The sequence below is a fragment of the Oncorhynchus masou genome, chromosome 27 (genome assembly GCF_036934945.1).
Source record: "Oncorhynchus masou masou isolate Uvic2021 chromosome 27, UVic_Omas_1.1, whole genome shotgun sequence".
NCBI lineage: Eukaryota > Metazoa > Chordata > Actinopteri > Salmoniformes > Salmonidae > Oncorhynchus > Oncorhynchus masou.
The window spans coordinates 23,422,522-23,434,004 of NC_088238.1; the positions used below are offsets into that span (position 1 = coordinate 23,422,522).

General features: G+C 43.8%; 1 protein-coding gene across 2 annotated transcripts; it reads right to left on the minus strand.

Moving 5' to 3' along the window:
• Positions 1–669: 669 nt before the first annotated feature.
• zgc:113263 (uncharacterized protein LOC503753 homolog) lies at positions 670–11,304 on the minus strand. 2 transcript variants are annotated; one of them, XM_064939579.1, is made up of 23 exons: positions 10,917–11,304; positions 10,202–10,404; positions 9,880–9,984; positions 9,508–9,603; positions 9,301–9,411; positions 9,055–9,178; positions 8,508–8,835; positions 8,300–8,367; positions 7,954–8,206; positions 7,660–7,820; positions 7,203–7,425; positions 6,856–7,025; positions 6,382–6,631; positions 6,124–6,266; positions 4,095–4,356; positions 3,838–3,959; positions 3,526–3,760; positions 3,271–3,416; positions 2,840–3,086; positions 2,461–2,597; positions 2,115–2,358; positions 1,764–1,912; positions 670–1,674 (listed from the first exon to the last, which is right to left on the minus strand). In XM_064939579.1, exons 1-23 carry the CDS (start codon positions 10,945–10,947, stop codon positions 1,427–1,429), a joined length of 4,056 nt encoding a protein of 1,351 aa, XP_064795651.1. In that variant the 5' UTR covers positions 10,948–11,304; the 3' UTR covers positions 670–1,426. The 2 variants fall into 2 exon arrangements, with proteins under 2 accessions (XP_064795651.1, XP_064795650.1); XM_064939578.1 differs by having other exon boundaries at positions 8,508–8,892.
• Between the last annotated feature and the right edge of the window lie 179 nt (positions 11,305–11,483).

The following is an 11,483-nucleotide window of genomic DNA, read 5'->3' on the forward strand; positions in this document are numbered from 1 at the left end:
GATGAATGCTGAGAACAAGATTTGTTTCAAAGGCTATCTCACCATGGTATCTAAAAATAACATGAGTAAGCAAAAAGTAGGTGCCTGTGCTTCTAGAATTCAAGTGGCTTCTTACTGTGAGGCTCTGCTACAGATAATCTGTTGAGGATAAAATAGGATGTGGTCTCCATCTCTCCCCAGTGGTTAGAGCTGGTAACAACATAAACCTCAGTGTTTCAGTGAATCTAGATAGATGTTAAAACACACTGAGAGAAAAATATACCACATAAACATAAATGATATAGTAGCCAAACTCCACTCAAAGGAATTTAATCTAAATTGGTTCACTTGAAAAAAAAGGCCTAAAAGCACAGTTTGCTAAAAACACACATTTGCATAAAATATACAAATATATAGCCTTTTGTTTGGCAAATAATAACAACAAAAATCTAGAAGTTCAGAATGTCATGTGGTATTGACCAATTGTCGTTAGAGGATTCCCTCAATCCAATCCCTTTAAAATATGTTGCTTCGTTAAGTTCAGGTCCTTATGTCACAACACATGTGCACTTTGTTAGTGGAATTCTAAATTCCTCTGTATTGTTTCCCAATCAGAATTAATTACTCTGTCAATGCATTCTATGGGATTGTAAAACCCATATTATTATAGGAATCGACAGAGCCCCAGTCTTAAACTCAGGTAACAGCGTTTAATTCAAGAGAGTACTAAACTAAAATACAAAGAACATTACATTTTAAATGGAAGATAAAAATGACATCATCAGTTTCTCACACTCTCTCCGATCCACACAATAGCGCAGTGTCTTCAGGTCTGGAGATTGTCTCCTTCTCCCCTCATAAAGCAAACATTCTAATCTGTCTAAAAGATATCATTTATTCTCCACTAATGGAACATCAAACAAACATTCTTATCTGTCTGAAAGGATATCTGCCCTTCTTCTCCCTTTCCCACAAGGTACAGACAATTAATTTGTTTTACCTACATTTTTGGTCCTAGTTTAACCAAGAACCCACACATTTCATACCATAACATAATAGTATTAAAACTTAATGGTTCTAAAAGAAATGTATACATAATTAATAATTTCAACTATAATTTCCTCCAACAACTTACAGTGAAATACATGACAATAAACATCGATAGTCCTTTACACTTAGATTTAAGCACCGATACAAAGGTTAAATACGTGTCTGTTTTCCGACAAAGAAAAGTAAGATGGATGTTGAGTCTCTTCAGCAATATTCAACATAGCAACACTACCTCTGATAGAATACAGTACATCTCCGAAAACAACGCAGGAGACAGGAGACGCAGGTCATTGTAATTGTTTATACACCTCTTTTCCAGAAGTCATTGTTGAGTCATTGCATCTTTCCTGTGGCTCTACAAAACTGTCTTCAGATGTTCACTAATGATTCCTCGTTGTCAGATTGGAATAATACTCAGGTTCAGTTGCGTTGCCCTTGTCTGGCACTGCTCTGCTGTTTTGATGAAGCCCTGGTCAGCCATCATTTGAGCGATCTCTGTATAAATGTGTTCCATTTCAGTGTTTCCCCTCAGGTCCTCTTGGATTCTGACACTGCCCCATATGTCAAGGAGGGCTTCAGTCTCCTCAATGCTCCAGGGGGGATCTAGTTCCCACGGTGATGGAGAGCTGCCTGATTCTGGAGAGACTGAAAAAAACAAAAACAAAGGCCCAACATTGATAGTATAACGTAAAACAGCATTTACTGTACAGAGATTAGGAGATTGTTTCCCTTACCAGTTCCTTGGACTTGGCCACCTGGGACCTCTCCCATGTCTGTGGCACCAGTCGATTCCTCAGCCAGAGAGTCACAGGGTAGATACTTGTTCCCGAATATTTGCACAAACTGATCGTGGAATTTGCACTCCACTTTTTCCCCTCCAATCCTGGGAAAATAGAACATAACATTTGTGGTTGACGCAATACTTATTCCTCATATCTGGTTGGATAATGAGCTTTGCTTATCTAACATGAGCATGGCAAACCTCTGACCATGAATACACAACTATATGGAGTCTTCATAATCAATTCACAATTATAAATAGTGGTTATCAATTTCATATGCATATCTTTTCCCCCATGGCTTACTGTTTGCTCTCGCAGAACTGGCGGAAGTTGGCCTTTAGCCGCTTCACTCTAGACTGGCACTGTTCGGCTGTCCTCAGGTAGCCCTCGTTGGCCATGGCCTGAGAGATCTCAGTGAAAATGTGTCTGTTTTTGGTGCAGCCCTTCAGATCCTCCTGGACCTCGTCACTCCCCCAGATACTGAGGAGGACCTGGGTCTCACTGTCGCTCCAGGAGAACTTGGAGCCGTCAGTTAAAGGACGGCTAGCTGAAGACAAACACACCCAATGAACACATTGTTTACAATGGGAAGGGGGTTAGTTGAAATAAGACAACTCATAGAACATTTAAAGGTATGGCTTTGCTTTACCTTTCCTTTGGTCAACCTCAAGTGTAGGCTCCCAGACAGCAGCTTCCTCATTGTCTAACGAATCTTCGGCCAAACTGTCAACGTTGAGCTCCCTCGAGAAAATCTCTTCCATCTGGTCGTAGAACTTGCATTCCATTCTGAGGAAAGGGAAGATTAGACTATTTAATTTCAGTTGAATCATCATATCATCTGACCACATGTACTACGTAACAATAACAGTGATAAAAACAAGACTGCAATTACATTGTTTACTAATGTGATGAAAATAAGTAAAGCATTGATTTGTTGATATTGCGTCAATTTATATCCGATGATGTGGTGTGATTTTTAAAGTAAATAACTAGACATGAAATGGTAGTTCTAAATCTTTTGCATTCACTTGTCATGGTGGAAGCTGGCCTTAAGTCGTTTGATGCGGGTGTGGCACTGCTCAGCTGTCCTGATGAACCCCTGGGCCGTCATCCTCCGTGAGATGTATTCAAACACATGTCTGTTCTTCAAGCAGCCGCGGAGGGAGAGCTGCACATGGTCCTCACCCCAGACCTCCAGCAGAGCCTGGGTCTCCCGATCGGACCAGGGCATCTTTCTGCTGGACTCCGCCACAGCGTAATTGACTGAGCCCTGGCCTTCAAAAAAATATGTTTTTGGGAGGCTTTAGGTGGCTACTAAGTACATTTTTGAAGATTGATTATGACTAAGGTCCTGATTTGACCTGACCAAGACAAACAACTGTTGGCACTGACACAGGAAAAACACAGGGCCCTAACTACATTAGACTTTGAGGGTAAGGATAATGAAGAGGCACCATACCCGTTTCCTGATCTGGTTCCTCAGTGGGATCTGGTTTGAAGTCATCACACAAATCAACAATCTCTGCATCGAGGGAGAGTGTGTCGTTGCCTAGCACCGGCTCCAGGAACCTGTAGTATCTGAAGAGTAAGGGCTCCCCTCCGTTTCTGTAGGTACGACCAGAGGTAGAGGGAAGTGGAGTGTTAATTTGTAACAGGTCCCAATTTAGGCACCATGACTCACCTTATTCACAAATAATCTGTGCTTTGCACTTACGCCCTGCTGTGGAGACACCGTCGGTAGGTTTTCCTCAGCCGCTTAACCCTCGAGTGGCACTGCTCAGCTGTTTTGAAGTGCCCAATGGTGGCCAGCTTCTCCGCTATGTCGGCGAAAATGTGCCCGTTGCGGACGCAACCTCGTAGACTCGCCTGGACATCCTCGTTCCCCCACAGCTCAATGAGGGCCAGCGTCTCTGGCTCTGACCACGGGATGCATCTCATCCCATCAGCACCTGCTCAGGAGACATATACATTGGAAACATCCAGTGTCTTCAGTGTAAACAGATAACTGTCTGTATTACCACTGTACCTGTGTCCTGGTCTACTGTTGGATTGTCTCTTTCATCATACTCATCAATGGACGCCGCTTCATGCCCAAGTATTCGCTCCAACTGATTGTAGAACTTGTATTCCACTCCCTTTCTTCCACATCTGAGAACAGCAGACAGAAAAGGAAGCCATTTAAAAAAATTAGATGCAGAATTGTGGCTACGGGTTAGATTAGAGTACACTTATTTGTATGCTTCTGCAAATGAAAATCAACATAAAGGTGTTTTGTACACATACTTCTTCCTGTCGTAGCACTGACGGAAGTTGTTCCTCATGGACTTGACTTTCCAACGACACTGCTCTGGGGTCTTGGAGTACCCTTGGTCATGCATCTTTTCTGATATGTCCATGTAGACAGGGCCGTTATAGACAAAGTCTCTCAGCACCCTCTGAACCTCGTCCTCCCCCCAGATGTCAATGAGGGCCAGGGTCTCAGGATCCAACCATGAGCCTGGTGTGATCCTCTCAGAAGTGGTGTAGTTGTCCACTTCTGTACACTCTAAATACAAAACAGCCCAATAACATGAAAGTGTCTCTGTTTAGACTTGGCAAAGGAACTTGTGTTGAGGGGACGGCACCTACAGTAGAACCAGTAGTTAAATACACTGCTCAAAAAAATAAAGGGAACACTAAAATAACACATCCTAGATCTGAATGAATGAAATATTCTTATTAAATACTTTTCTTTACATAGTTGAATGGGCTGACAACAAAATCACACAAACATTATCAATGGAAATAAATTTATCAACCCATGGAGGTCTGGATTTGGAGTCACACTCAAAATTAAAGTGGGAAAACCACACTACAGGCTGACCAACTTTGATGTAATGTTCTTAAAACAAGTCAAAATGAGGCTCAGTAGTGTGTGTGGCCTCCACGTGCCTGTAGGACCTCCCTACAATGCCTGGGCATGCTCCTGATGAGGTGGCGGGTGGTCTCCTGAGGGATCTCCTCCCAGACCTGGACTAAAGCATCCGCCAACTCCTGGACAGTCTGTGGTGCAAAATGGCATTGGTGGATGGAGCGAGACATGATGTCCCAGATGTGTTCAATTGGATTCAGGTCTGGGGAACGGGCGGGCCAGTCCATAGCATCATTGCCTTCCTCTTGCAGGAACTGCTGACACACTCCAGCCACATGAGGTCTAGCATTGTCTTGCATTCGGAGGAACCCAGGGCCAACCACACCAACATATGGTCTCACAAGGGGTCTGAGGATCTCATCTCGGTACCTAATGGCAGTCAGGCTACCTCTGGCGAGTACATGGAGGGCTGTGCAGCCCCCCAAAGAAATGCCACCCCACACCATGACTGACCCACCGCCAAACCGGTCATGCTGGAGGATGTTGCAGGCAGCAGAACGTTCTCCACGGCGTCTCCAGACTGTCACGTCTGTCACATGTGCTCAGTGTGAACCTGCTTTCGTCTGTGAAGAGCACAGGGCGCCAGTGGCAAATTTGCCAATTTTGGTGTTCTCTGGCAAATGCCAAACGTCCTGCATGGTGTTGGCCTGTAAGCACAACTTCCACCTGTGGACGTCGGGCCCTCATACCACCCTCATGGAGTCTGTTTCTGACCGTTTGAGCAGACACATGCACATTTGTGGCCTGCTGGAGGTCATTTTGCAGGGCTCTGGCAGTGCTCCTCCTGCTCCTCCTTGCACAAAGGCAGAGGTAGCGGTCCTGCAGCTGGGTTGTTGCCCTCCTACGGCCTCCTCCACGTCTCCTGATGTATTGGCCTGTCTCCTGGTAGCACCTCCATGCTCTGGACACTACGCTGATAGACACAGCAAACCTTCTTGCCACAGCTCGCATTGATGTGCCATCCTGGATGAGCTGCACTACCTGAGCCACTTGTGTGGGTTGTAGACTCCGTCTCATGCTACCACTAGAGTGAAAGCACCGCCAGCTTTCAAAAGTGACCAAAACATCAGCCAGGAAGCATAGGAACTAAGAAGTGGTCTGTGGTCACCACCTGCAGAACCACTCCTTTATTGAGGGTGTCTTGCTAATTGCCTATAATTTCCACCTGTTGTCTATTCCATTTGCACAACCGCATGTGAAATGTATTATCCATCGGTGTTGCTTCCTAAGTGGACAGTTTGATTTCACAGAAGTGTGATTGACTTCGAGTTACATTGTGTTGTTTAAGTGTTCCCTTTATTTTTTTGAGCAGTGTATATAACAAACAGGGTTCAATCTGACATAGCCATGCTGGGTGTCAATAGAACGTTTGCATAGTTTGAAATGAGCTGAACTTTTTACCTTGAAGTGAGTCACTGTTTGATTCCTCTGATATGTCATTGGTCAAGTCTGTCACCACTGTGCTGGTAGAGGGAGGCTGCCTCTCAAGTATTTGATCTAAAATATTGTAGAACTTAAAATCAACCTGCTCAGATCCAGATGAACTAGGAGAGAGCACAGGTAGAGAGAGATTGCAAAATTAGAATCAAATATGTAATCCAATTCACATTAGCAACATGACAAATGTATCAACAATAGAAGCTGAAATGCAATGGCCACCTGATGGTTTCCTGGCACTGCCGATAGCTGGCTTTCAAACGCTTTATCCTGGTGTGGCACTGCTCGGCAGTTCTGTGATAACCACGGATGTTGAGCTTTTCCGAAATCTCTGAGTATATGTGACCATTGTGCGGGCAGCGCTTCAGGTTCTGCTGCACAGTGTTGTCTCCCCAGAGCTCCAGAAGGATCACCGTCTCGCCGTCCACCCAGGGGATCTTCTTCCTGTCCTCTGGCACGCCCACCACAGCCTCTGGATGGATCAGAGTCAAAGGGAAAGAGTGTGTGAGAAGGATTGGCCCGATCCCAAACCATCCACTCACCCTTGTCCCTACAACCTTGCTGACTTTGTCTCACAGATATCAAAGAATGAGTCAGATATGCTATGTTGAGTTTCTTCCCAGTCCTTCAAGTTGATCTTATTATAGTATACTAGTGAAAGAGGAACTGGTTAACCAGTAGAGAATGTGACCATACCCCTCTCCTGGGAAGAGTTAACAGAGCACTCGTTGTCTGCTGACCATGCATCATTAGACTCCATGTCAAGACAGTTTTCTGACACCTCCACGTATGAGGGAAGCTCATTCCCCAGTATTCTCTCCAGTAGGTCATAGAATTTGCATTCTACTTGCTCTCTGCCTTTCATGCTGCGTTTGGGGAAAGAAAACAAAGCACATTTTCAAAACAAATCATTTTTCTGGCTCAAATAGACCAAATGTAATCCATCACAGGATATCAAACAAGAATGTAAAGGCCCGAGCATAGATCCCTGTGGGACTTCCCAATGCACAAAGAAAATGATTGCTGAACTATAACTGACATACTTGTTCTCATAGCACTGTCGGAAACTCCGTTTCAGTCTTTTAACCCTTGTCTGGCATTGCTCTGCAGTCCGGATAAAGCCCTGGGCAGACATCTTTTGGGATATCACAGCAAAAAGGTGCCCATTTCTATGCATACCCCTCAATTCCCTCTGCATTTTGTCATCTCCCCATATGTTGATTAGGGTGAGGGTCTCCAAGTCTGTCCAGGGAACACTTCTTGTTCCTTCAGTGGAAATAGAGACAAACACAAGAGCAGTGATCACTGATTATTAATCATTTGATTGATTTAGATGAATCACATTGCAAATTCCAAATGTAAAATCAGCTGTATTAACATTCAAGCAGTTTGACCTCTTTGTAAGGTGGTGGGCAACATGCCGCATGCAAACACACATTATCCCCTTTCCCAAGAGACAATTTTATGTGATTTACCAAGAAAGGCACAATCGGACCATACCCATATCTTCTAGACCAGAGTGGCCAGGGAACTCCCAATCATCAGTGTCTTCTAGCTGGTCCTCTGTCACCTCTTCAACATCATAGGTGACCTCAGGAACCGTTAAGGGGGACACATTCCCAAGTATTCGCTCTAGCTGGTCATAAAATTTACACTCCACTCTGTATATAGGGAATGGTTTCAGTGTGAGAATATAGACAAGCACATTCCAGGGATATTGTCCATAAGAAACAAAAATATATTATAATAATAAATTATATATACATTGCAAATGTTCTTTAGTAGTGTACTCACTTCTGCTGGAGAGACTGACGAAAGCTGTTCTTCAATCGTTTGATCCTGGTCTGACACTGCTCTACAGTTCTCATGTAGCCTCTCTCAGACATGTTTTTGGAAATGAGAGTGAACACGTGGCGATTTTTGACACAACCTTTCAGAACTCGCTGCACAGAGTCTTTTCCCCAAATGTCTATGAGGTTTAGAGTCTCATCATCCGACCAAGGGACTTTGATGTCAGTCGTCATGGGATAGGCAGCATCTTGGGGTTCTTGACACAAAAGGGTAAGTAAAACTGTCATGCATTTTCTTTTACCATGTACTGCATTTCACATTTCATTCAGAACGAACAGAGATTCCACACCTGTGTATTCTCCCCATATCGAGATGAGAGGAGATTCACTAAAAGATTCGATTTTCACTGGAGAATCCCTGTAAAAGAGGAAGACAGCAATTGTATATAAAGCAGAATTAAACCACCCCCCCTCCCCCCCCCCCAAAAAAAAATGGAATGACATCAAAGGCATGCTGGGAGACACACCAATATAAGCTACTTCAATATCAGTTCTTACTGAAACAGAGGTGAATCTGCTTGCCGTTTCCGGGGAACCTCCGAACTGTCGCTCATTTTCCTCTTCGAGGGCAGAGTCTGCCCTCGCCTACTCTCATTTGCTGAAAATGATGTTCCTTCCTCCACAATTTCATCTGTTTCAATTCTGTCCCTCTGTTCATTTCGCTTCTGTCTTGTTCTCTCAGATATCCTCCTCTTGCCAGTCTCCAGATTTGATTGGTCAATGGGAATCTCAATAATCTCTTCTTTATTTGGATGGTTTGAATTTGGTGTGGCATCTTGCAGGTGTTTTTGAGTTTGTTTGTCAACAGTAGTCCCCAGTTTTGTGACTGGAGGGAGAGACAGAGAGGAGAGGATGCAGTCGTCCATAGGTAAAGAGCAAGTGTCTGAGAGAAATAGAGAATGAGAGGCTCAGTAAATCACTGCGACTTCTCACCCGTTTAGCTACAGTCAAATAATAAATGTATAACTCTAACAATCAAAGCAAAGTAATACAGTAGCAAAGATCATGACTCATCAGTCATAGTTATCCACAAAGCCAGCCTTACCTTTTACGTCAACGTGTCCAAGATTTCTGTGATGTTCAATTAAAGCCTTCATCTCCTCTGGCGGAGTCGCTGATTGCAAACACTCATCCAGAACTGAGGGGGCCCCATCAAGCCATGACACCATCTGAGAAAGAGCCCTTAGTCATTAGCAGTGGTCGGTTAAAGATGAATACAATACATGCTGTATTTTGAAGGCAATAGTCGAGGTGCGTATGTGAAATATAATGTTGAGTTCAATGGTAACACCTGTGCAAAGTCTGGTACAGGCAGCAGCTCCTCCAGTCTGGAGAGGAACTCCCAAAGGAGAATCTCCAGTGCTGTGTCATACTTCTGGCCGTACTGTACTGGGAACACCTCCTGGGGGAGTTAGAAGACATAAAAATGGAACTGTGAGTGAGGAGGAGGGGGGGGGGAGAGAGAGAGAGAAAATTAGGGAGAGTGTCATCATCTCACCAGGAAGAAGTGCTCTTTCACACCTGGGTCTTGAAGAAGGGTTTGGACCAGCTCCAAGAAATTGGCCCCGGAATCTTCTACTTGTGCATCAGTCACCTTTAACATGCACACACACCGCGGGAGATGAATTACCCAAACTATGTGTGTATTTCTTCCTATTGATTAAATGTATTTTATGCACAGGAGACTGCTGAGGGGAAAACAGATCATAATAATTGCTGGAATAGAGTGAATGGAATGATATAACACATGGAAACCATGTGTTAGATAACATTCAATTTATGCCTTTGCAGACATTACTATGAGCCCGTTCTCCCAAAATGAAGGTGCCACCAGCCGCCTGTGGGTTAATGTGCATAGTAAATCACCCACACAGTGGTCCCTGGGTGTAGTAATGGAAGCTTTGATTCTGTCCAGGTGGGGCTGGATGGTCTCAGGGTCGACTTGGTGATCACCACGACACAACTCCAGAACCAGCTATGGTCACAAAAAAAAGTATTTAAACGCCATCATCTGCGCTCTTGATACGCTTTCACCAGTGCGCTACTGGTTTACTGGTTCAACTATCAACCACTGTACGACAGATTGGAGGGAACTAATACGGTTGTCAGCAATAGCTAAATGTACAAAAATAAAATACATTTCAGCCATTAAACAAATCCATCTGCAGACACACATGCACACACATGCTAACCCTGGCTCTCAGTCCCAGGATGAGTTGGGCCCTCTGCCGGTAACTCAGCAGCTCTGGAACCATCTCTGTCACCGAGGTGACAAACTCCTCCAGCATCCCATAATGCATGACAAGTCCTTTCTGCACAACTTGCCACATAGCAGCTGACAGAAGTTGCAGGGGTGGGGCCAAGAGCCGTAAATAAGAAATTGATAGAAGGGGATCTGTGAGAGAGAGAAATAATTATACTCGTACATTAAAAACACTACTGAGAGCTACCAGCTCATTGGGTATTTGGTGTTTCAAAGACATTACGTCATAGGACTGACTGGCCAAGGGAGCCCTCTACTGGCCCTTCAAGACAAAAACAATGCCACATTATTTATTTAGCCACCCCATGCTTATACTGTAATTTGAGAATATTCATTAGCAGTGAGCCTCTGTGTTTAGTGAACATATGAGACACGTAATCTTAATTTTTGCCTTTAAAAATTGCACATAGCCTAAACTAAATATGAGCAGCAGGATACACGTTCACGAGGATGGCACCAGCATGCAGATTCATTATAGACTCAACTATATAATGCTGCATTCAGGTCGGCACGAGGAAACTCGGAAAGTTCCACTATATACACGTTGTATGTAAAGCAATGATCGCAAACAGGTTTGTATAAGAAACGTAGGCCAAACACTGCCCAGGTGGTGAAAGAAAATCATTATTTCAATAGTCACGCACCTTTGTAATTTTCTGTACGGCTTCTTTCCATTGCTTGTTTCCAATTTTCAAAAAATATCCGACAGTGTCGCAAATATATCTAAATAACAATGTTCTTTAGCTTGTGGTAGTAGTGTCAACGCAAACCAAAATGCTCTGACGCTATCTTGGTCAAATGTGGATGTATTTCTAATAAAAAACGTGCAGAATTATCATAATCATTCTGCAGGTCGAAGTAGATATATTTGCCCGCATGAATCATTCAGCAATATTAGGAGAAATTGCTTCTCTCAGTTTGAACTTGGATGACCGAAAACCAAGATTCTGGTCTAATCCGCTTTGGTCCGGATCACATGAAGCCTGAATCCCCCATTGGTTGTGGAGAACCACAATAGCCCGATTTTGCTAATGAAGTCCACTAGGCGGAGTCACCGCCACTTCCGGGTTGATTTTAAGGCCTAAGGAGATATAGGCCAAAACAGCCATATAATTATCCATATATCCATATAATAATCCATATATGACTAATCCCCTTTAAACAATCAGTTGTGTGTGTGAATTACACCCATGACACGCGGTCTTTGCTTT